This window comes from Engraulis encrasicolus, chromosome 12 (assembly GCF_034702125.1).
Source record: "Engraulis encrasicolus isolate BLACKSEA-1 chromosome 12, IST_EnEncr_1.0, whole genome shotgun sequence".
Lineage (NCBI taxonomy): Eukaryota > Metazoa > Chordata > Actinopteri > Clupeiformes > Engraulidae > Engraulis > Engraulis encrasicolus.
In genome coordinates this window covers 24,195,824-24,221,311 of record NC_085868.1, presented here as the reverse complement: position 1 = coordinate 24,221,311, position 25,488 = coordinate 24,195,824, and the positions used below count along the sequence as shown (strand labels likewise).

At 43.5% G+C, this 25,488-nt stretch overlaps 2 protein-coding genes across 3 annotated transcripts; one reads left to right on the top strand and one right to left on the bottom strand.

The window, feature by feature from the left end:
* Window positions 1-41: 41 nt before the first annotated feature.
* retreg2 (reticulophagy regulator family member 2) lies at window positions 42-15,001 on the top strand. Its single transcript, XM_063211809.1, has 10 exons — window positions 42-353; window positions 961-1,064; window positions 1,415-1,445; window positions 2,580-2,709; window positions 3,726-3,810; window positions 5,187-5,324; window positions 7,913-8,001; window positions 11,965-12,100; window positions 13,501-13,793; window positions 14,279-15,001. Exons 1-10 carry the CDS (start codon window positions 103-105, stop codon window positions 14,948-14,950), a joined length of 1,929 nt encoding a protein of 642 aa, XP_063067879.1. The 5' UTR covers window positions 42-102; the 3' UTR covers window positions 14,951-15,001.
* Window positions 15,002-20,162: 5,161 nt separating this feature from the next.
* mdh1b (malate dehydrogenase 1B, NAD (soluble)) lies at window positions 20,163-24,982 on the bottom strand. 2 transcript variants are annotated; one of them, XM_063212603.1, is made up of 9 exons: window positions 24,936-24,982; window positions 24,681-24,793; window positions 24,353-24,487; window positions 24,118-24,257; window positions 23,025-23,560; window positions 22,217-22,358; window positions 21,596-21,771; window positions 20,425-20,564; window positions 20,163-20,259 (listed from the first exon to the last, which is right to left on the bottom strand). In XM_063212603.1, the coding sequence occupies exons 1-9, from the start codon at window positions 24,955-24,957 to the stop codon at window positions 20,236-20,238; spliced, it is 1,428 nt and encodes a 475-aa protein (XP_063068673.1). In that variant the 5' UTR covers window positions 24,958-24,982; the 3' UTR covers window positions 20,163-20,235. The 2 variants fall into 2 exon arrangements, with proteins under 2 accessions (XP_063068673.1, XP_063068674.1); XM_063212604.1 differs by lacking the exons at window positions 20,163-20,259; window positions 20,425-20,564; window positions 21,596-21,771 and adding an exon at window positions 22,000-22,115.
* Window positions 24,983-25,488: the final 506 nt, after the last annotated feature.

Sequence of the window (25,488 nt, the reverse complement as noted above, 5' to 3'; positions counted from 1 at the left end):
AATATCGTCTCTTGCTATTTTTTTTAATCCATGACGGCCTTTGACGGATCCACCTTGCCATACCCCGTGATCTGCACAACAACATAACAAAGTGGGGAAAAGATGGCGAGCGGGGAGGAGGCCAGACGCCCCTCTGTTTCCTCCTCTTCGGTTGGCCTGGAGGCCCTATTCCCAGCCGGGGGATCGGAGCAAGCCTGTGGAGACGCAAACCCGGAGCTAGTGCGACTTCGAGAGCGACTCCAAGGTTGGCTGTCGCAGTACGAGCCCGCGGTGCTGTGGGTGCAGAGGCTGCTGGTCTGGGAGAGGCCCTTGTACAGCATCATTGCTGCTCTGTCACTTAATACGCTGTTCTGGTAAGAAGACGGCGTCAGATGGCGATTACATATCTTTTTAAAAAGTGACATTTGCATTCGTGTCGTAAAACTTGGATTAAATGTGTCCTTTGATCGGTGACAGTGAGCGAGAGTGAGATAATCCTCATGATATAGACAGCGAGAGGCTAATTATTGTTAGCTTGCCAGCGAGCTAGCTGCCTCCCAGTGTGAGCTCATCTGTTTAGTGTGCTGGCCTGCTTGCGAGGGTTTTGGCAAGCCGGGTCGAAGTTCTCTCTCTCTCAACAGTTCACTGTCTGTGTTTGCCATTTTCAAAAGACTGCGTCTTCATTTCAACTATCGCCAGAGCTACTGTGCAAACATTTCAGCCTAGTAGGCCTATGTCTAAGCTCATGAGTTCACCTGTAATGAGTTTGGATGGCCTCTTTGACAGCTGTCAAATGCTTATGACATGGCACTTCTTTGCTACTTTTCAGTTTGTCACACATGTGACAAAACTTGTGCAAGCCTTTAACTGGGTCAGTGAAAATATCTTTGGCAGAGAACTTGGGGGAACTGGCTAGAATTTGAGATTCACATGGTTTTGTAATTGATTAGGTTTGTCTGCATCTGTGTCTTGTCTTATTAGGCTCCTGTCCTCCACCTCTTTGCGTCCTCTGTTTCTTTTGAGTGTTTCTCTCCTGGGTCTCATATTGCTGGAAAGATGGAAAGATAAGCTTCCAAAAATAACCGGTATGTTTTAAAATATTTCCTTGAATTGGTCTGACTCTGGAAATAAGTTGCCCATCTTTTGACATTGCATTTTTGTTAAGTGTAATACTTTCTGAAAATAGTAAATATAATATTACAGCCTGATGCAGTGCCTAATAAGCCTAAATGAAAAACGACTGACTTCTGGGAAGGCCTTGTGTATTACAGTATATGTGTATAACACATAGATCAACTTTCATATCTTGTTAATACCAAAGCCCCTTTAGAAGATAATACTTCTGTCCCAGTAGTTGTCATTGTGGATTTTATACTGTTTGCCTATGCTGGAAATAAATCTCACTACCTCTTTTTTACTCTTTTTGCTGGAACAGTCCGGAATCCTGAGGCTGCCAATGTGGAAAGGTATTTATCTAGAGTAAATTATGTAAATGGGGAATATTAAACTTGGCAACAAATCCCACTAGCCTACATAAAACCCACTATAGTACCACTATACAAAGTGTGTTTGTGTGCACGAGCCCAATTGAAACTAATGTATGTAATATTTGTGCCATGCTTTGGGCAGCCCCCCAAGTACTGTGTATGTCATGACATAAGGTGTACCCTACACAGAGGTTGAGGTATTGTTACTGAAGGATGGACCATAATATTACATAGTTATTACCGCAGTTGTTCCACTGTACCAAACGAGGTAAATACATTGTAACAGTACTAGATCTACTTCTACATTCATGTCCTCCTCTGCGTGACGCCATGTGTCTGTTGGATGCAATGAGACTGGAACTCATCTGTATGACCCTTGTTATTATGCATGTGCAATTGTCCCTGTACTTTGTATGTTGCTGGTTACATGTTGTTGATTTGTTTTTTTGTGAGTCACTTTGGATTTAAAAAAAACATATGATAGACAGACATGTTGATACTTAGCATAGATGATGGGTGTATGAATTAAAAGTAGAAGTAGTCCTACAGTGTTCATACGTTACTATGTTACATACTGTGGAATAAATAGTGGAATAGTCTTACAGTGTATATACATTACAGAGGAATAACTGGTGTATAAACTATGTAAGGTTACGTAATAGTGTTGTAATTACATCAGTAAGAGTACCTCTACTTTATACACCTCTGGTGGCAGCTCAGTTCTTGGAAAAGTGAATCGAAAGAAGAGAGAGAAAATAGTGCAATGCAGTGTGAAATGTAGTTCTATAACGCACTTTTGTGGTTGTCAGGGAGACCACGATGGTGCAATGTATTGCCCTGTAATTGAATGCAATGTATTGTCCTGTAATTTAATGCAATATATTGTCCTGTAATTGAATTCAATGTGATGTCCTGTAAATGTAATGCTATGTAATGTCCTGTAATTTAATGCAATGTAATTTTATCCTGTAATTTAATGCAATATCATGTCCTGTAGTTTAATGCAATGTGATGTCCTGTAATTTAATGCAATGTAATGTTGTCCTGTAATTTAATGCAATGCAATGTCATGTCCTGTAATGTGGTGTAATTGATACGTTGTGTGGTTGTCAGGGAGAGCATGACGGTGCAGCCGCGTCTGCTGAGCGTGGCGGAGCTGAGCCATCACCTGGCCGAGAGCTACCTGACCTGCTCCCTCTACATCCAGGAGATGCTCCAGTTCAAACGCCAGAACCACGGCAAGGTACCGTAGAAGAGGCTCATCCTAACCAGAGTTACTGTATTGGGAGTGTGTAATGTGCAGTCACCACAGGCATGCTGAGATGCTCCAGTTCAAATGTCAGACCCACGGCAAGGTACCGTAGAAGAGGCTCATCATAACCAGAGTTACTGTATTGGCAGTGTGTAATGTGCAGTCACCACAGGCATGCTGAGATGCTCCAGGTCAAAGGGCAAAACCATGGCATGGTACCGTAGAGGAGGCATACTAGAACCACATTTGTTGGCAAATTACACTTGTAAATGCACCATGTTTGTTGTGTTGGAACTCTGAGTCATAGGAGGAACTTGACTATGGAAAGGTATAATAGAACAGGCGTAGCAGAACAACATTTATTGACAAAGTGAAGAACATTTGCATATGTGACTTTGGCTCTGGCTCAGGCAGATGTTGACTGTGTGCTGTAGAGAGATTCAGTAGATAGAAGTGAAATACAAACTCTAGTGCATTACAAGGAGTGCAATGTGATGGGAAGTTGAATTTCTAATTGATTTGGTGTGCGTCTGAGCCTACTTTCAGCACTACAAATCCATATATTTCTGTGTACAAGCATGTATAAACATTCATATACATTTGGAGTAGGCTGCGTATGAAGATCAGTGCTTGTTTGTATTATGTTGATGTATTGCTGGCTATGTTAGTTGGAATGTAGACTTTAGAATGATCAGATGCTAGAAGGCACAGATTGAACAACCAGCAATAGCATAGTCACAGACAAAAGCACATTTTGTCACCAGGCTAGGCAGGCTGCTGACTGGGGCCCACAAAGCACTAGATAGCGACAAACAGCTCAGACTTTGCACTCCATCCATAGTGCCAATTTCTTTTTGAAAAATGTTCCTATGAATTGCTCAGGGCACCAAACGTACCCCAACATCCACTCTGCATAGTCCTACTGTACATTTAAAACAAAAAATACTCAAAAATCTGACCAAGAATTTGATACTAATATTTGCATTTTTTCTGTTTCTGTCCGCTAGTTCTGTGGCATGATGAGCTGTGGGTGTGTGGCGATGGCGTTGGTCGGACACTACGTTCCTGGAATCATGATTTCCTACATTGTCGGTAAGTGTAGTGTATTGCATCCTACTTCACATATTATCAAATAACCCCCCCCCACACACACTCCCTTCACCACAAACACACATGCACAGACCTGCACAAAGACAAGAATCCATAAAGCCAACATGGATAACCCAGTGGAGCATACCTTCACTCTCTTTTCCCCAGATAACAACGTTTTATAACTTGACACCAATCCTTATCTTTCGACCCAAAAGAAATGCAAGTCATAGACAGCGCACACACACTCTGTCTCTCTCGCTCTCTCGCACGCACACACACACACACACACACACACACACACACACACACACACACACACACACACACACACACACACAGCCATTGGAACTTTGTGGTTATGGCTATGTTTCCTAACCCATTTCCTAGTTTGTTCGGTTACTAGCCTATCTAATCTAATCACTGTCAGCTGATACGGGTCTCGCTGTGCGTCTGTGACCACAGCTGAGACGCACCTGATTAGCGTTTCACGCCCTCTTCACTCTTTTTTTTACCCCTCCAATCTGGGTCAGTCCTCTCCTCTCTATTGATTACACTTTATCAGTGGCATTGCTGCCTGCTGCTCACCACCACAATCATACCCACAGACGGTATCTCTGTGTGCATGGACAAGCAACAACGGGGCAAGGTTGACAAGCACACTCTTAGAAGCTGTTTCCACGTCTCCACATAGCCAGAGTTTTAAAATCCATATATCAAAAATCCGGCTTTAAAAATATCCCATTTAGGGGGCTACAGCGCACATGTTACATTGGAGTTTTTATTTTTATCCACCTGTTCCGCTTCCACCTAAACAGGAGAAAAAAAAACCCACATATACAAATATCCTGCTATGTGGAAACAGCAACTAACTGTGGTGTGTAACTTGCACCAAAAGCAACGAAAGTGTCCAGAGCGATGGGCATCGTCATTTTTCTCTTTTGAGGGTCGGTGCGAAGCTAATTGTTGGACCAGAGTGAATTTCAGGACTCACAAAAGTCAGTTAATAGTAAAGTAATAAGCTATGATGCGGTTCGGTGAAAACCAATTGAAATATAACTGATCGAGCATAAGCGTGTGTCCTATTCAGGGCTAACAAAGTCAGCAACTTACTATGGTTGCAATGCGATTTCCCATTGGCGACCTAGTAAGGTGCTAACTGGTTAGCAATGATGCTTTTGAGAAGCGAGGTCCAGGTTTGAGTGTGCTGCGGCGGCCATTGGTGGTGCTCCATGAGTGAGGATGTCAATTACACACACACACATACACACACACCACACACACACACACACACACACACACACACACACACACACACACACACACACACACACACACACACACACACTTAATTTAAACTACCTAATTGTTTGTTTCAGTGTTGAGTGTGTTGCTGTGGCCACTGGTGGTGTACCATGAGTTGATCCAGAGGATGTACACGGGCCTGGAGCCCATCCTGATGAAACTGGACTACAGCATGAAGGGAGACACCCAGCACCGCAAACACGACAAGCGCAGTGAGTCACTCAATCGCAATCACCCAAATGCTGCGTGTATACAGTATGTGCCATCTCTGCCCCTGGTTATGTAGCAAGAAGAAGTAAGCTACTAGCAATTATGTAGTAAGTAGTAGTAAGTAGTACTAGTAGTAGTAGTAGTAGTAGTAGTAGTAGTAGTAGTGAAGGCCATACTGATGAAAGGAGACACCCAGCACCGCAAACACGACAAGCGCAGTCAATCTCAGTCCACCCAAATGCTACGTGTACATGTCCCATCCCCGCCTCTGGTTATGTAGCAAGAAGAAGTAAGCTATATGTAGTAAGAAGTAGTAGTAGTAATAGTGGAGGCCATATTGATGAAGGGAGACACCCAGCACTGCAGACACGACATGCGCAATGAGTCACTCAATCTCACTTCACCTGTATGTTATACTGTATGTCCCATCTCCAATCATGGTTATGTAGTAAGAAGTAGTACGCTAGTAACAATTGTGTAGTAAGAACTTAGAAGTAGTAGTAATAGTAGTAGCAGTAGCAGTAGTAGTAGAAGGAGTGGAGCCCTTTGTGATGAAAACACAACACCGCAAACACAACAGGCACAGTGAGTCACCTCCATATCAAACCACCCATATCGTATGCTATACTGTATGTCCCATCCTCGATCCTAGTTATGTAGTAAGTAAGTCGTAGGTATGTAGTTAGGAACAGTGCTTGACTCTGGCACCTGCCAACCAGCCAAATGCTAGTAGTAGAATCCATCCTGATGAAGTTGTTGAAGTTGAACTACACTATAGCAAGAGCCATCTTATTTGGTACTTACGGTAAGTGAGACGCTATTTGATTTGGTTCCTTGCCCCACAATGACTCGTGTAACGGAGGCTAACTAGCAGAGTTGGCGTGGAACATTGGTGAACCTCCCTTCCGAAAGCCTCATGCAGTGTCAATGCCGCTGGGCTGGGAGGCTGGTCCTTTAGTCCATCGGTATCATACTGTGCCTCCCATTTCCGAACCGGTTGTAGTTGACGAGGTCGCAGGTTTGCGCTCTGAGGAGTACGAACTTTTCAGGAAGACCTCCGTCACACTCACCACCTAATCACACTAAGGTATTTTGGGGTCATCATGGTTAACTGTGGAAGTTCATTTTGTTCTGGCTTCTTGTGCAGATCACTTGCCAGCAGCCATTGGTGAGGCGGCCAGCTACACAATACAATTAACTAATCACATCCTCCTGATGGCCCACATTGAATTAAATTAACTTTTGTGTCATGTGACTTAACTCAAACACAGGAGGCTTTATTATCTTGCTATGCAGCATGAAAGTGCTTGAATATTAATTTTGAATATTGAATATTGAATACTGAATACTGAATATCAAATGCTTGTTGAATGTAACCCACAAATCTCAAACACCATTTCTTTTCAGTGAGTTGAGTTTCAGCTCAGCGAGTTTTTCTTTTACAAAAAATTAGCAGGGTAGCAGAACATTTCTTTGTATTTAATTTGCTTTTGGGCATATGAAGACTAGTAGGCCTACTACCACAAGGTATTGCAGTGGCACATATGCCCATATGCAGTGAACCCCTCCCGACACCATTGTGGTACTTCCTGCTTAATGGTTAATTTTTTTTTCTATGCTGAGGTCTTGCATGACATCACAATCCACATACCTACGTAGCCCAACTTGAAAGAGGTGGGGGGGTGTCAGCATGTACAGTACACCGGCACATTTGCCTTTGATATATCAGCATTCGTTTGTTTAACTGTGGGGTGCATTTCTGGAAAGCGTAGTTGGTATCAGTTAGCAACTTCGGTAGTCGCCAATGGGAAATTGCATTGCAACCAACAAAGTAGCTAACATAGTTAGCAACTACGCTTTCCGGAAATGCACCCCTGGGTCTGAGTAAGTAGATTGGCAGTGGATGAGTCATGGGCTAGGTGCCACATAGGTCTCCTGCCTCCCTCCCTCACCACCACCGCGGCATTGTGTGTCACCTCGGCCCGCTACTGATCTAGACAGCAGGCGATTGGCTCAAAGAGCCGTTACCATGGAAACCACCTGTCTCAGTGCGTGGTGATAGATACTGTAGAGTAGAGGGTGACACAATTGAGTCCAGATAACTACATTAAAATAAATTGAAACCGTGTATATGTTATTTATTTATGTGGGCATCTTGGGCGCTGAATCCGCTTGTGTGTCTGTGTGTGTGTGTGTGTGTGTGTGTGTGTGTGTGCCTGTGTGCCTGTGTGTGTGTGTGTGCGTGTGTGTGTGTGTTTCCCCTACAGTACAAGTAAATTGTGATGGATAAGTGTGTGTGTGTGTGTGTGTGTGTGTGTGTGTGTGTGTGTGTGTGTGTGTGTGTGTGTGTGTGTGTGTGAAAGTGCATTTTTAATGGCCGTTCGTGGATACCTATTCCTGTGTGACTTTCATCTTTGTCTGTGCAGCTTTTCATCTGTGACCAAGTGAAATTACTGAGCCTGTCGGGCCTGATCTGTATTGAATTTCTTGTGTGTGTGTGTGTGTGTGTGTGTGTGTGTGTGTGTGTGTGTGTGTGTGTGTGTGTGTGTTTGCGTGTGTGTCTATGTGTGTGCGCATGTGTGTTCTGCAGAGGTGAAGAAGGAGTCTGAGGAAGGGGATGAGCCGAGGGCCGAGACGGAGAGCGAGAGCGAAGAGGAGCTGTCTTGCTTCGCGCCCACGGTGAGCCAACGCTGTCTGAGTGCAGCCTATTACATTAGGATGCTGCCTGCCTTTTAGGGAGTGCATCAGGACTTTCTTGTTTCACGCTTACAGTGAGCCGACGCTGTAGCCTGGCCTTGCATTTGGCTGGCCTCGCAATTTACATCTCTCTCTCTACGTTACATTATCTGAGGTTGCACCACCCAGTTGCTGGATCAAAAGACGTCATGAAAGAAAGAAGTAAACCCTGCACACTAGCGGCTGCCCCCCGGTTTATTAACCCATTGACGCCTAAGACACCTGCAAAAAAAGGGTTCTAAATGCCTGAGCCCTTTTTAAGAAATGCTGCCCTTAGCCTATAAAAACCTAAATATCTTAACCTCTGAAGCACATAAAAACATGCTTTAAGTTGCATTTAAACCTTGCATTTAAGACCCTCATCTTTCATTAGAATGTGCTCATTCATCTCAAACAAACAAAGTTGTCTCAAATCTCATGAGCCTGAATGTTGCGTGATGCGGCTCCAGGCGCCAGGGCCAATGTTGCACAACGCAACATCCAGCATCAATGGGTTAAAACGCGCATGTCAAAACGTTGTGCTGGTTAGCTGGGACCAGCGACAATGTGCAGTACAGGGTTTCCGTCTTTCTTTCAGTGCTGCCGTTTTCCCACAGTGCGCACGGGGGACATTCGCACCCGGGCGTTGTCAAGGAGATGACATGGGATATGACACGAGATTAGCAAGGGGGGGAGCTCATGTGACTCGCAACGCTTGAAAGAATCCGAGAGGCACAGTGAAACAAGCCTTTGGATGTCGTGGACTATTGTCAAACTAAATGCTCCAAGAACAGTTAAACAAAGACGCTTTTGCACACCTCTGTAGTTGGGCAGGTGCGTAGGATATTATCCCAGTGGCGTCATTCAAGTATAGAAGAAATCCTGCACACTCTCCATTCCACCAACAAACTTTAATACAACGTTTCGGTCATCCGACCTTCTTCAGATGATTCAGGTCAGATGACTGAAACATTGTATTAAAGTTTGTTGGTGGAATGGACAGTGTGCAGGATTTCTTTACACTTGAAAGTAAACGCTCCAACAGCAGGAGCAGTCCGGATGTGTTTTTGAAATGGTGTCCCAACGGGCCTCAGAACAAAACACAAAGAGGCGGTGGCTGTAGAATGACAGTGAGGGCAAAACAGTGGGGCACCTAAGTCACGCCCTCTACTTCCTGGTTCATGGGGTAATAAGTTACAAAAAATTGAATGGAAGTGAATGAGGCGAGTCGTGGTGGATTTGTGGTGCATAGGTGGAGGTCCAAGGCTTTGATTGGTGTCGAAAAACCACTAATTTCAAGCCCTGTAATTTTTTTTTTTACTCCCCATGCCCCATGAACCAGGAAGTAGAGGGCGTGACTTAGGTGCCCCATTGGTGCCAAGTTCCTTATACCATACCCAACCAAGAGTTGTTGCTTACCCCCTCATCAGTTGTGAATGGATATGACTGTTAGTACAAGGTACAATTATTTTGAATATAGGTATTACTTAGGGATGCACGATACCACTTTTTTTGAAAGCCCAATGAGTAACCAATCAAAATAAATGCACAGCCTTGTTTTTCCACCTGTGATATTTGTTTTGTTGTCCATTTCCATGTAGATTTAAGCGTTAGTAAATATACAGTACAGTATGGCCCTACCGTGGCGTGTATGGTAGGGCACTCGTATGCTAAGCGGCCGACCCGGGTTCGATTCCCGGCCTGCTTCCTTTGCCGACCCTTCCCCGTCTCCATCTCCCAACGCGCTTCCTGTCACCATCTGCACTGTACTATCGTGAATAAAGTCAAAAAGACCACACAAAAAATCTAGTTAATGTACAGTATGAGGCAAAGCTTTTTTCTCAGGCTGCTTTCAAATCAATGGAACCTGATGAGATGTTGCATTGTTCCGTGTCATAGCAGTAGCGGTGCCTGGTATCGGCAAGTGTTTGACGAGTACTTGTATAAAGTATCTGGGCCAATACCGATATACCAGTATGCTTAGTATTACTTTCTGTACCTAGCTGCTGAAGGAGTGTCAAGTATTTTTTTGTCGAGTTCACCTTCTCATGTGCCCGCCATGTCCTCTTGGAAGTAGATATTGTCCAGTCTCGGCAACTTGTACTGTATATAAAACTTTTCAACGAGTTATCCAGTGGAAAATACCACAAGGGGACGTTCATGTGTGCTTCTCATGTTGGTGTTTGGTATTTACTTCCTACAGCAAATGACAGTCATGATATGAACTAGTCATCGAGAAATGTGGTTGAATACTGCTATTGATCTAACTATGGTAGCTTTAATCTGGAGGGAGGTACTGCTGGGGGGTCACGGAGAAGGGACTGTTTGTGAAAATATTCTTCAGTCCAAAAGGGGGTTACAGTTAAAAAAAAAAAAAGGTTGGGAACCACTGACCTTAAAGGGACACTGTGCAGGAAATGGACAAAAAAGGTACTGCAACTATGCTGTTCATTAAAACTGGGCTGCCTTTTGCTAAATTTGATCTTTTCATGAAAGTTTACCAAGTAATAAACTAATATTTTCTAGCATGGCCCAAGTACAGTCATTTTTGCAGCTAAAAATAGCTATTTCTGGAAATTCAAAATGGCGGACCATGGAGAAGATCCCCCTTTTCATGTATGAAAAGTGTCATTTTTCCAGTCATAATGAATACTTAGAATTTGATGGTGGTGGTAAGTATTCATGAAAAAGGTAACATTAGTGAATGGGCAGCATGAATTCTGGAAATAAGCAACTAAAAATCTCACACAGTGTCCCTTTAACCCACATTTTGCTGACTGGGCCTGCAGAGTATAGCACAGTCAGAGCAACACCAGAATGACAGAAGACCGACTCAAAGCAGTCGGGCACTGCTCAGGTAATACGATATTGTGCTGAGTATATTCCCATGATGTAAGCAGAATGTTCTGTATTGTGATCCGTTCTTGCTTACACAAACCATGAAAGCAGAAGCAATGAAACGACAAACATGAATGAAACAACATGGCAACATTGCATCTGATCTGATCTATTTTTCTTGATCGTCCTAGTTTCACCTCCTGTTTCAGCAACCCATCTTTGCTTCCTTTTTAAAAAAAACCTACTTCTATTAATAGTATTATTGTATATATTGAGTGCACCTGCTGGGTGAAATGTTTGCCCGACACTGAAGAAGGTTAAAACCGAAACGTCTAACGGGGAATAAAACACAAAACTTGGAGTGCTGTCCTGTTCTCTCTATTAATAGTATGATACAATACAATATCAACTTTATTGTCAGTCTTCACTGAAATTCATTTTGCATCCCTGAGCAAGACTCGGTTAAAGAAGGACATGACGTCACAAGACTATTGCACATGTCCCATGCATGTGGAGCATGGAGCACCATCACGGCCCATTCACACTGCAAGCACGGGGCGCAGGCAAAACTTGTCTGAATGTATCCGTCACCAGTCCAAAATGGCAGTGGTGGCAGGTATACGCAGTATGCCCACTCCAAAATTTCAGGGATTTCAGTATACCCACCTACAATTGATTGATCCATTATTTAGAATATCACAAATATATACAGTATACCCACCTCAACAATGCTCAAATATACAGTATACCCACCACAAAAAAGTAGACTACACCACTGAGAAATGTGTATACAACATGAAAACAGATCGTTCCTTTCACACCATGTATCGTGACGTCAGACATAACAAAACGCGAAGCCTGGGATCGGTTAGCAGTAGCCCACATCATCATCATTATTTGAATGAATGCTGTTTCCTTCTTTTCATTAATGTAGATGTGAAGGCAACAGCATTGGCCATGACTATTTGACCCGCTGTTTGATTCTCATCAAATTCTATACGTAGTTTCACCACATCTTTGCTTTCTATTAAATAGACCCGTAGATAGATCATCATCTTCTTGACGAATGCCGTTTCCTGTGTTCTTAAGGTGGATGTGAAAACTACAGCGTTGGCTATGGCCATCACAGACTCGGAGCTCTCTGACGAAGAGGCCAGCATCCTGGAGAGCGGAGGCTTCTCAGTGTCCCGAGCCACCACACCACAACTCACCGATGTCTCGGAAGGTTCGACACATTCAGTTACTTTTTATTACATTACATTGCACTTCGCTGGCGCTTTCATTTTATTCAAAGCGACTTACAGTTATTGTTTTTCAGAGTATTGGTTACAGTCCCTGGAGCAATGTGGGGTTAGGTGCCTTGCTCAAGGGCACTTCAGCCATGGATGGAGATGTAGGGAGAGGTCAGGGGGGGATTCGAACCTGCAACCCCTAGATTGAAAGACCAACTCTCTAACCAATAGGCCACGGCTGCCCAGACGGCAGAGTTACTTATAACTCTGATTCTGAAGTTGATACAATTCAAAATTGTATGGGACTCATTTTAACCCATATGGTATTGCACTGTTGTTGCCCACTGAAGTTATTACTGCGCTGCTTGTTCTTCAAATATGCACTGTGTAGGATGGTGGCCAGAGTAGGTATTGCAAATATGCTACTCTTTGAAACTGTGCTGCCTATTGCCAAATTTGATCTTTTCGTGAATATTTACTAAGGAATAAACTAATAACTAGTTTTGCAGCTAAAAATGTCTATTTAAAAAATGGATTTATAAATGGCGGACATGGAGAAGACTTTCGGTGTATGAAAAGTGCAATTTTCCCTGTCATAATGAATACTAGAAATTAGATGGTGGTGGTAAGTATTTGTAGAAACAATAACATTTGTGAATGGGCAGCATGAATTCTGGAAATAAACTACCAGAAAGGAGGAGGACAAGGGGGATGAGAGGAAATGGAGGAGAGGAGGAGGGGTGCGAGAGGAGGAGAAAGAAGGGGAGCAGTACTAAAAATATAACACAGTGCACCTTTTAAAAGTTGCTCTATGCGCTGTGATGGCACATTGCTTTTGTGTGATGCCAACACAGCCTGGTGGCAGCAAGCCTGTGTGATGTGGCTCTATATGTGTACATCTTATAAATACACCTGACAAGTGCCATGGCAGAGCACACACTCCTTTGAGGCCATACATAGAATGAACATGCGTTAGTGTTAAATGTGGGGGGTGCTGCTCTGTCCACTATTTATATTATGTAGACTTACATGTTCATTGCAAAGCTTTTGTAAGTGTATCCCGCTCTTACTTCTCCCTACATCTCCAGCCATGGCTGAAGTGCCCTTAGGCATGTCACCCACACATTGCTCAAGGGACTGTAATACCCTGTATCAAAAAAAAAGCTGTACGTCGCTTTGGATAAAAGAGGCAGCTGAGTATGATGTAATTTAATAATAATAAAGGTGTAAAAGCCCAAAATAATGTCTTAAGCCCTATTCAGGATTCGGGACTTATGGACCCCCGGTAATTCGGAATAATTACGGAGAATGTCTGAGTTCGTAGTCCTTTGCGAATGTGCTTTTGTCCGTGATTGATGAAGTAAATCAAAGTCGCAAATGTTTGCTCCCACAGACCTGGACCAGCAGAGCATGCACAGTGAGCCGGAGGAGACCTTCTCGCGAGACCTCCCGGAGTTCCCGTCGGTGGACGAGTCTTCCTCCATGGAGCCCGGCGGCCTGTTCCACTTCCCCCTGGGGGGCGCTTCATCCTCCACCACACTAGGGGGCTCCGGTGCAGCAGGGGAGCAGCCCGACTCGGAGCCCCTCAGCCCCGCCAGCCTGCTCCTCCAGCACCTTGCCTCCCCGCTGCACTTCGTGAACACCCACTTCAATGGCCACCACAGCAGGCTGGCTGCCGCGAGCCAGGTAGAATCTCATATTAAATACATACACATTTAAATATGTGGTATATCAGTAGGATTTGTATTGTTGTGAGAATTATCTTTAGATTTATTAGAAAAGTTTGCCTTGTCACCTAACTTTGAACAACAAGCTTTATTTGGTTTAATTTCTGAAAGGACTGAGCACGCGACTTGAAACATTAATAAAAGTTAAATGCCAAAGGTCAAGCTTCTAGGCGCTGATAAACGCAGGACTGTTCTGACACACAGAGGCGAAACGCGTTGTTCACTCCGAATGAGCTAAGTCAAACAAGTGTGCGGTAAACTTTTTTAGATGCGTCCTAGCATCTCTATAAGAGAGTATGGCCGTCCGTCGATTTGTCCGTCTGAAACGCATTCTTAAGTTGTAATTCCCTCCTATGTCCAGAAGGCGTCTGAGTATCTGCACAGACGGACGCATCTTTGTCCGCCTGTCAGACTTTTAATCAAAGTTACTGTACTCTACTCCAGGTACAAGGAGCTTCCGCCGCTGGGCCCAGTTCGAGGCAAGCAGCAGACGAGGAAGAGGAGCATGACGAAGGTGACGACGACGACGAAGGTGATGTGACCCCCGAGGCAGTGCCCCCCCGGACCAGCCGCTCGCTCGAAGCCCTGAGCGAGGAGATTGTGAGCACGGCCATCTCCACCGTCGTCCAGAACACGCTGTCGGCCCTGCTCCGCACCTCCGAGGCCATGGAGGGGCCCTGCATGGAGGAGTTTATGCCCACCGAGACGCCCCCTTGCCCCATGGAGACCCACCTCGAAGGCCCCACCACCACCTCCAGCACCACCGGCAGCACAGACCACGTCACCACCTCCACCTCCCCTGTCACCTCGACTCTTCCCCAGCACGCGGACGATGACGACGACGTTGACGTTGACTTGGACGTGACGGGAGAGGCCAGCTCGGAGGAGCCGCCCGACGCCGTGACGCTGGTACCGGCCGAGGAGGAGGAGGACTTTGAGCTGCTGGACCAAAGCGAACTGGATATGATGATGGACGAGGGCTTGGGCTTGGGTTTTGGTTTTGACGGACAGGGCGTTACTACAGCGGCAACGACAACGACTGAGCCCACCACCCTTTCCCACGCGACACCAGACACACCGGCCAGCCATGATGATGAGCACAGTCACACGTCCTAGTTCCCAACCCCCCCCACCCCCCACCTCGATCTCCCTACCCCGACCCCATCTCACCTTGACCGACCCCCCCCCCCCCAACCTTATTGCCTGTACTAAAAAAAAAAACAAAGCTCCTTTTATTTATAGTTTTGTGTAGATATAGCATATACCAACAACATATACACTTACAGAAGGGGTCTATAGATCAGGCGCAGTCAGTTAGTCCTGTGTGTATGTGTGCGCGTATGTGGTTGTTTGAAGCAGGGTTTAATCACTGTGACGGGATTTTGGCCTGGTATCATGAAGACGTCAACAAGCGAGGCCTGTTTTACATTAACACCACACAGAGACTAGCTTGGGAGCTACTTGGTTAAAAAAGGGGAAAGAAAAATCTGAGATTTGAGATCATGTTTCGGCAGGCTTGGCTGCATGGTAATTGTGTTTATTTTCTGGGTAGATATCCTCGGATCAGAGGCTGATGGATGATTGGCATTGTACACTGTGATGGAGTGACCACTAGGGTTGTGGTGGGCGTGAGCCTGGCTCTTTAGTGTAGTAGTCAGAGCCCCAGTTTAGTACCTCAGAAGGCAGGGCAACTCCACTCCCCTTCACTGGAAATGGTGTCAGAAGTGGGATGGCAACCGTGAGGTCATCAGAAGCGTACCCATTGTGTGTGAGCCGTAATTCCATGTAATGGACCCCCAGGATTGGTAATAACAGGTGAGGGACTCAAGTGCTGGGTGAAGCATAGATGATGGGGCACACTGAATTGGAGGAGCATGATGGGTAGATGAGTGAGGGACACCATGAGCGTGTTAAACGCAGGTGCGTTTCCCGAAGTGGAAGGCAGTGTCATGGAGTGACCATCGCTAGGGTTGTGGGTGTGTTCTTCTGACTGTCACGCCAATATATAAGCCTAACTCATTGGTGTAGTGATCAGAGCCCCAGTTTAGTACCACAGACGGTCTGGGTTTGAGTCCCGGCGGGGCAACTCTACTCCCCTTTGCTACATACACACTGATGGCCAGCCTGGATTCAGAAGTTATGATCCAGTGCCACATGTTCCAAATATCCTGGGACTAGGGCTGTAAATCATATCCCCCATGACGATACGATATGATATCGATTTCTTAAAGCAGGGATTCGATTACTTTCGATACTTAAGAATTCCCCACAATACGATTTGTTTCGATTCGATTTTTTCTAATTACTTTTCCTCTTCTATTTTGCTATGGAGCAAGGGCATTGGACAGGGGCCAGTGATTCGATTATTTTCGATACTTAAGAATACCCTACGATACGATTCGATTAAATCGTTGGCCGTAGGATCGATGCATCGATACATTTCGATTATTATTTTCACCCCTACCTGGGACAGGCTAGGAATATGTGCAATTTGGAATACGTGGCACTGGATTATGGCTTCTGAATCCAGACTGCCTATCATGGTAAGTGATTGCCTCAATCTACACAACCATCTCTGCAGCCTTGTCTGACCAACTATTTTGTTTGTTTCAACAACAACAAAAAAGAAAGAAAGAAAGAATGTGGCCTGATTTGTTTTAGGTTGTAAGTGTGTTGGCGTTGAACTGGTCCATTTTAAGTTACCATGACGGTTGTTCCTTGGGATATGGTCCTAAGTTAAAGAAGGGCTTTATTAATGTCTTTATGTAATTATGACCTAAGGATCAAGACACATATATTTTAAAAAAAGACGATGAATGAATGAATGAATGAATGAATGAATGAATGAATGAATGAATGAGGAGTGATTGTTACCCAAGAAGATAGTAATGGGAGATCCCTGGCGTTACCATGTTAACATTTTTGATGTTATCTTTTTGTAATAGAGCTAAAATAATATAAATATCTACAGAAAAAATATGAATATAAAAAATATACATACATATATTTTGTTTTATCCCTATGGTCAGTAGATTTGAAGGTTTTTATTTAAAAAAAAAAAAAGGTTAGGTGAGGTCAGTGTGTTTTGAGGGAAAGAAAAAAAAACACCCCTTCCGAACCTTTTTTTTTTTTCAGGAAGCGATACCAATATTTGGCTGTAATTATTAATCTCTAGACTTGCACAGTTTGTACAAACTCTTCATTTTATTTTGCATGGTGAACAGTGGCGTTGAGTAACAAGACTGACAATCCCTCTTAACGCCATCGACTGCCAAAAACGTGCAGGTGAGGGGTGTGAACTAAAGTCTGGTTACCCCCCAACAGCTGCCTACCCAGATGTGAAAACCACAGTGATTGGTCCTAACTACTTTAAAGTGATGGGCACATTTTACTTCCGACCAATCACTATGTGGTTCTGACATCTGGGTAACCAGTTGTTGGAGAAACCAGCCATTTTGTGACAGGGACCGTGGAAACAGACATACATTTAGGCGCCCTCTCAATGTCTAACCTCTCGCCCTGTCCTTCTGCTAGTGGACTTGTGCTTGGCTGATGCCCTGCCTCCATGGAGAAAACCATAGATATTCCCTGCTCTCAGCCTATAGGCACAACAACTATTGAGGGACTTTTCCAGACTCAACATCCTGATTGCAAATGAGAAGATCTTTGAATTGGGGTTTTGTTGAATTGTTGAATAAAACGTCTAATCGTTAATGACATCACAAGGACACAAGCAAAGAGAAAGGATGGGAGGTTCAACATTGAAAGGGACCCGTAATGTTGTAGTATGTGTCTCCTGGAGTACTCTTGAAAAGAAATGTACAACTCTGGGGTTGTTGCAAATCAATGCAGTATGATCTTAACAAACTAAAGTAAAACCTGTACAGTAGAATTGCAACAGAGATGTACATTGTTGTGTAGTACCATTGACCCTCTGACCCTATCCCAATGATGTTTTCCTGACGTGAGCATCGGTCTGGCTTAAAAATTGTAAAGAACATTTGATACAATCAGGGATCGGACATAAGGTTAGAGGACATAACGAACTGCCTTTAGCCCCTGGATGTGGAACTATTACAAACGTGAAATTACGCATTAGGCCACCTGGCGTTAGTTTTATAACTATTCATCTTGAGTATTCATCATCTCTAACAAAGTGCATCTTAATTTTTATTTTCCCTGTATTAGGTTCTGACCCTTCAAAGCCGTGTTATGCATGAAATTTGGATTTTTTTTTTTTTAAAAGCACTTATTGTGCATCACTGTATTTTTGATATTTTTTGCTCACAGAACTGAAAGCCTTTTGAGTCACACCTAGTAATGTTTAATCGTAGTCATGTTTTTTTTCTGAAAATACCTCTGTTAATTCCTAAAACCAACTGATCTGAAAGGAATTTTTCACTACCCATATTTTTCTCCTGAGTGTTTTGGTTTGCCTTCTAATTGTATCTAATTTTTTTTGTCTTTCGATTTGATCTGCTGTGGTGAACACAACCATTCAAACACATTCAGCATTTATCCTATCCTCTCCATCCATTGACCCTGGATTACACCTTTTTTGCCAGGGAAGAGAAAAAGTTCAAGATCATGTGTTCACACGCACATGCCATTCTTCACGAACAAGGTTGTCAGTCACTTCTTCCTCAGATGATCTTGAGACTGCCAATTTGGACATTTTACACGGGGGCGATACTTTTGGTTTATATTCATATTCAAGAGAATGTTATACTACTAAATGTACATCTGTATGTAAAGTGAACTGAAACAACTACAATTATGTTTTTCAAAGAGAATTTTCAATTGTCATGTTCTGTACTACAGAAATGTATGTGTTTGCTCATGCTTTTACTGCTTCTTGAACTATAAAGGCACTTAAACTTCCAACGAATGGAAAATCTTTTCCTTTTTTGGGGGGGTGGGGGGGTATACTGTAATTTGCTGTATGCTGCAATTTGAGTGAGGAAAGCAAAGATGCAGACAAAAATGTGGGAGAGAGAGAGAGAGATGGGGGAGGATCAGAAATGGCGTCAGATCAGGCCAGATTTGAACCCAGGTCCCTATTGCAATACAGTGCCTTAGCCGTCTGAACCATGTCCAAGGGTAATCTCTTCTTTAAACACGTATCTCATTCCCAATTGAGTCCTGATGACTCTCAAAACAAAATCAAATGTGCTCACTCACTACTTTAGGAGATCCGGTTTTCATTCTGTCCCGAGGTCATTTCCTGATCCTCCCCCCCATCTCTCTCCACAACAGAGGACTTGACACACAGCCCTGGAGCGAGTCATTACTGAGGCTAAGGCCCATACAGTTCTGCTGACCAGTGAGTACTCGCTGGGTATGGTCTGTGAAATGGTCCATAATCTAAAGGCAGGTGGAGTGTGGTATACCAATAGCCAGGTCGTGCCCTCCTTGTGACACAATACCTTCAGGGTTGCTTCTAGTCAGGGCAGGAGCAATTCAAATATTGTTTCTGAGCACCTGAAAAATCGGGAACTCCTCCCACTTTGGATGGAAGCAAACAACCATTAGCAAACCAAGGGAGACGGGTCAACCATGCCGTTTGGGACATGTTAATTGTTATGCTGTTGGTTAGCTCGATGATAATCAGGCTAGTATACCTCTACCTTTTCATTTGTCGACAACTAGTCTGTTGGTAGTGATGTGTAAAGTAGAGCCAGAGTCTATGAAGAACATCCGAGCATGCAGTATCTCCCCTCTTGCTCTTCTGAGTGCTCCAAGATCAAAACAACAAAAGGAACCATTTAAAATATTTCACAACCAACCCCTGTGGCAATAGGAATGTCGGACAAGGAATGTAAGCAATGTGAAGTGCAAACATGTCAACAGTCAAAACTTCTACTGTGCAACACGTGTAATTGTGCTGTTTTGTTTGGAGGTTCCTATTCAGGTTAGACTCGAATGGCCATAGAAAAAGTAAGACAGAACATTTTTCAACCAACTTACAGCACAGCTGTGCCTGTGTTATTACTAACATTTCTTGTTTTCTGAGTTTTGGGGCTTTTTTTGGACAGAGCCGTTTGAGAGGAGACTTTTTTAAAATACAGATATTTGGGACTCTCCGAGCAGGGAAGGCTTTTCATGGCTCATGAATTCTTGAATTCATATGCACATCACATGACAATAAATATCCTTGTATCCTTGTATTGTTGAAAGCAATGGGAGAGAGAGAGAGATGGGAACGTATGGGGAAATGACCTCGGACCTGAATTGAACTTTGGACATAACAGCATGGTGCCTTAGTAGTTTGAGCCATAGTCATGGCCATGTGGCAGGTAGTTTAACACCAAATGGACACATTAGGTCATTTCACTGTAATCAGATCATTTTGTTTATTAAAATCATTGAATAGTTCTGATGTCCTTCCTGTGCAGCATAATTTATTTCCCAGCATTTGCTTTTTCCTAAGAAAAAAGGAGGAGATAAATAGAATATTTTGAGGAAAAAAAGAGTACCTATACCTAGACCTAACCCACATAGCCATTTAACAGAATGTTGATTTGAGATTTTTTTCAGCACAATTATACAATAACAGCATTGTGATTTTACTCACGAGAAATACTACTTACTGTTTTAAGTTGACTAATTGAGTCTTCTATTTTTATCGCCAGTTCATCAGATATGGCCAAATCAGGCAATATCGACCACTGTCCACAATTGAAGACGACAGGCATTGAGAACACCAGGCCTTTGGGAACATTATACTGTCCTAAACACACACACACACACACACACACACACACACACACACACACACACTGACACTTTGAATAACTACATTTTACATTGATTATAATTCCATAAGGAGGTTATATACAATATGTAGTGTCACCATTTAAAGTAGTGTTTCTCAATGGGGGCGCTACAGCCCCCCAAGGGGCGTTGAGAAGGATACCGCTGAGAGGGGGCGTTGCTTAGTTGCCATTGAGGTGCATTAGTCTATATATATATTTTTGAATACTAAGGGGGGCATTGATAGGCTTATGATGAGGTCAAGGGGGCGTTGGGAGGCTTATGATGAGGTCAAGGGGGCGTTGGGAGGCTTGTGATGAGGTCAAGGTGGCGTTTGTTAAAAAAAAGAGAGGCTAAGTACTGTAGCAATCCAGGTTATTCTGGAGTCCTTATTTTCTTAACTAAACGACAGCTGTGTGTGGGCTACCTGTTCACAGATTTACCACTTCATACAGATTAACCTAGCCTGGTTTATCACTTAAAGGTACACTGTGTAAGATTTTTAGTTGTTTATTTCCAGAATTCATGCTACCCATTCACTAATGTTACCTTTTTCATGAATACTTACCACCACCATCAAATTCTAAGTATTCATTTTGACTGGAAAAATTGCGCTTTTCATACATGAAAAGGGGGATTTTCTCCATTGTCTTTTATTGTCTCCATTGTCTATTAGTTTATTACTTTGTAAACTTTCATGAAAATATCAAATCTGACAATAGGCAACCCAGTTTCAATGAGCAGCATAGTTGCAGTACCTTTTTTGACAATTTCCTGCACAGTGTACTTAATTTAACCATGTTTTTGGAGTACTCCCTAGGAATTCTTGCATGGTTAACACCAGACCTAATCACACTTCAGATCGAAACGATTGTGTAGAACTAAAGGCAGTGTGGGAGTTCCTAGGTTATAGGAATTCTGTGGAAGCTTGACAAACGTTGCGATGGGCTAAGTTACTGGGGGCAGGATAATAAGGTGGATGGCATGAGGATATTGTCCCTTACTTACCGTTGCTCATCACGCCCAGAGAGAAGACTTCTCCAGAGGTCCAGGTCTTGTCCCAGGCCTGCAGGAGGGTGCATATCCCGTTGGTTGCTGACAAGGCTGCGGCTCCTCTAGCCCTCGAGGTCACCGTGGGACGTTGCAAACCCACACAGCTCATAATGTCAGCCTCAAAAGTCTGTCTGCATGGACAAACATAAGAAAACCTTGGCATGATTAAAAACTAAACCTAAACCGAAATAAACTACCAGCAAAGAAGACCAGTGTACAGTGATTTATCTCTACTTTGCTTTGGAAAAAAAGAACTTTATTTAATTTAGCAATGTTTCGATCACCCTGGTTCTTCATCAGGCATATAATGATTAAACACCATAATGGACTGACAAAAGATACTGGCATATAGGGGGCACTGTGACACGCCACCACATATAGGCTTGCAAGCCCATGTGCACCCGGGTTTGAGTCTGGCCTGGATCATATCCCAACCCTGCCCCATTTCTCTCTGCCATTCTCTTCCTGTACTGTCCTATCATCAAACAACACAAAAAAGCTATTCAAATAAAAAACGCTGCAATAATCAATTAGTCGACCTATCTCCCTCAAACAATGTGGTATTGCCATGTTTACCTGTTATATGCCATTTCCAAAAGTGGAAGAGAGAAGCTGGCAGGCCCAGAAATGGCACCTTCGTATCGAAAGACCCTCGTCCTCTGGAAGTCCATGCAGAAATGGCCACTGATGTTTCCCCAAATGAAAACATCAGTTACATCTACAGTAAAGGGAATATAATACCACTGGCAAGATTAAGTTCAGTTACAAGATTCAACATTCTCTTTATTACATCTCATGATATAGTGGAATTTGAGAGAGTAAAATGTTGTGTTTATTGCTCCTAAAACATAAATAAATATATGTGTGTGTGTGTGTGTGTGTGTGTGCGTGCGTGCGTGCGTGCGTGTAAAGGGGAGACAAACATAAAAACAAAAGGGTTATAAGTGCAAAGCTTAAAGTGATACTGTCCCATTTTTGGAAATAATCTTATTTTACACCTCCCCTTGAGTTAAATAATAAGGTTTTACCGTTCTCCTGTACTTTCAACCGTTTTCTAGTTATGGCAGTGCAAATTTTACCTCCAAGCTAACAGTTAACATTGAGTCCTATGAGACCAGTTAGCCGCAAGCTGGTCTCATAGAACTCAATGTTAACTGCTAGCATCTAGGTAAAGTTTGCACTGCCATACCCCGAGAACTGTTGAATGTACAGGGGAACGGTAAAACCCTATTATTTAACTCAAGGGGATGTGTAAAATAAGATTATTTCCAAAAATGGGACAGTATCACTTTAAGCTGTCCTTAGGATATGTGTTCATCATAAAATCTAATGTACTGTGTGCAGAAAGTTACAGTGACCACTGAACAATGCCACGCGATAATACCTGCTGTCTTGACGCCAAGCTTCTTGCCGATCTGCGCTCTTGCCTCGCACTCCAGCTGTGTTCCCATAGCAACAAAATGACTGGAGTCCACAGAGGGTGCGCTCTCCAGCAGCAGAGAACACTTCAGGTTGACGAAAGAGTCCCCGGCAACCATCACGCGCACAGACTTGTCTGCCCTCGAGTTGATGAGTTTCCCATAGTGCCGGTACTGTGCGGCCATTTTCCTCAACGCCGCCTGATCCATGTGCGCCACCGCCTCTCCTGCCGCCTCCTCCTCCTCCTCCTCGCCATGTTGCCAATCATCGAGGAAGATAATGATGCGGGCCTGTTTGAAGACGCAGTCGTCCAGGTGACTGTGGATGGTGATGCTGTGCAGCTTGGGCGATGACAGGTCCTCAGCCTCCTGCCTCAGTGTGTACAGGTCCTCGTCCCCTCCCGCCGGGTCCAGGAGATGGAGACTGATGAGGGGGTCACTGGGGAACACTTCAGGGCTGAGGAGTCGGGGTATCAGAGAGTAGCATGTCGGGTGCAGGGCGCTGAGGGTCAGAAGGGAAACGTGAAAGATTAGAGGGGCATCTAATTTTTAATTTCTCTCCGTCTCAGTGTCTCTTCTTTCTGTCCCATTACTAACACTTCTACTCGTGTTTGCCCCTAACACTCGGTTTTGCAGGTGCATGTGGAAGTGCAGTGTGTCCCTCCCAATACTTTTGAGAGTGAACCTTCAACCTTCTCCTTGGATCGGCGTAAGGATGGGTCCCTCACTATGGACACAGTGGAAATGGGGAGAAATAGGATGCAGCCTAATCGTTATTAGGGTTGTGATTGCGCTCTGAATGACATGTCAACAGGCCTGGTCAGTGACAGTCCATGTTTAGTACTCCAAGTAGCAGAAATGTATAAGTAAAAGAAGTAAGTTACTCTTACTGATGTAATTTCAACATCAGTACATAGAAGCACTTTCATATTTTATACACTAGTTATTCCACTGTACCTCATGGGATTGGTCTGTAAGAGTACTTCTACTTTTACTTTAATTTATACACCTCAATCCACCCAAAAATATGTTGATTGCTGTGCGTCACATGGCACATACCTACTTATCCAAACATGTAGAGGACATTGACTGCGCCTCAGTGCTTCCTCCTGCATACACAGATTCTTTGTCTGGAGGTTTTCTTCCGCAATCTCCAGCATCAAGTCTGTTTTCACATCAGAAGTAATGCCATAATAACCCTGTGTTTGTGGCAAGAAAAAAAAACATTACTGTTGTTGTTGTTGTTGGGGAATAATAATAAAGTTGTGCTAAATAAATACATAAACATGCATACCTGTATGTGTTCCATGAAGTCACTGTAACCACCCAGAAACATCCCTTTCCCTCCTCTATCAACAAGTTCTCGCCACACCAAAGGAGATTGTTCATGTTTCCAGCCATTACTGCCACAAGTGTTTTCAAGCCATTTCTAGAATTACAAAATGAGCTGCTTTCACCACAGGGCAATGCATATTTAATAGACTAATATAATAACATTGTTAGACTTTCACCTAGGATGCATATAGGCCTATAGATAGTTCTAAAAAACTATATGGTAATGTTACAGATTTGTTTAGGTTAATGTGAAATCAAATAAAGGCATGCAGATACTATCAACTTACATTCCATTCAGTTGGGTGTACACATATTTTGTGGATACGAAAGTCAGGCAGTTTTCTATGAAGAGAGTCTGCAAGAAGCTCTGCCTTGGCATAATGAGGGCAATCTGCCTTCCCTTTGAAAAAAACAAGGAAAGAAAACAAGCTAACATGCTGTTAATAAATTAAAGATTAGACATCATGAATACCGTGTTCGTCATTGTACATTTAACGCTTGCTGCGGATATGCCAAAGTGAATTGTTTTGGACGAAATCTACCTGCGAGAACAAATCTTGCCATGCTTCCTGCAACAATTCACGCTGCTAGGTAACGAAAGGTCCTACTACAGGTCCAATTTGGGTAATGGGTGGGCTAGTACCATTCCTGTCGATGTTTTCAGGATGAATAAAGTCCTGATAACATGTGTAATTTACTGTGAATATTAATTATGCACACATTCAAATATTTTGTATACCAATAATATTTGCATTTAGTGGTTTAATAATTATATTTTTCCTTTCATCTTTATTGACCTTCTGACGTAAGTTTTAAACTGTCATGGCGGCGCCCTGATTACATGTGTACAACTGAGTGAATGAACTGTCAAGGAGAGATCTCTGGATAGTACAGCTTATTGCGAACTTAAAATGTTATCCGTATGACAAATAATTGCCTTGGGGAAGTCGACAGCAGATGTCTTGTAAGTTAATCACGGAAAACCTTGTGGAATGGCCCAGTTTCGTGTTGTTACGAAAGAACTAGCCATGGACAGCTAAGCTACATGCCCTTCCATTTGCCAAAGATTCCCAGATTGACGCTCCCATCTCAGGA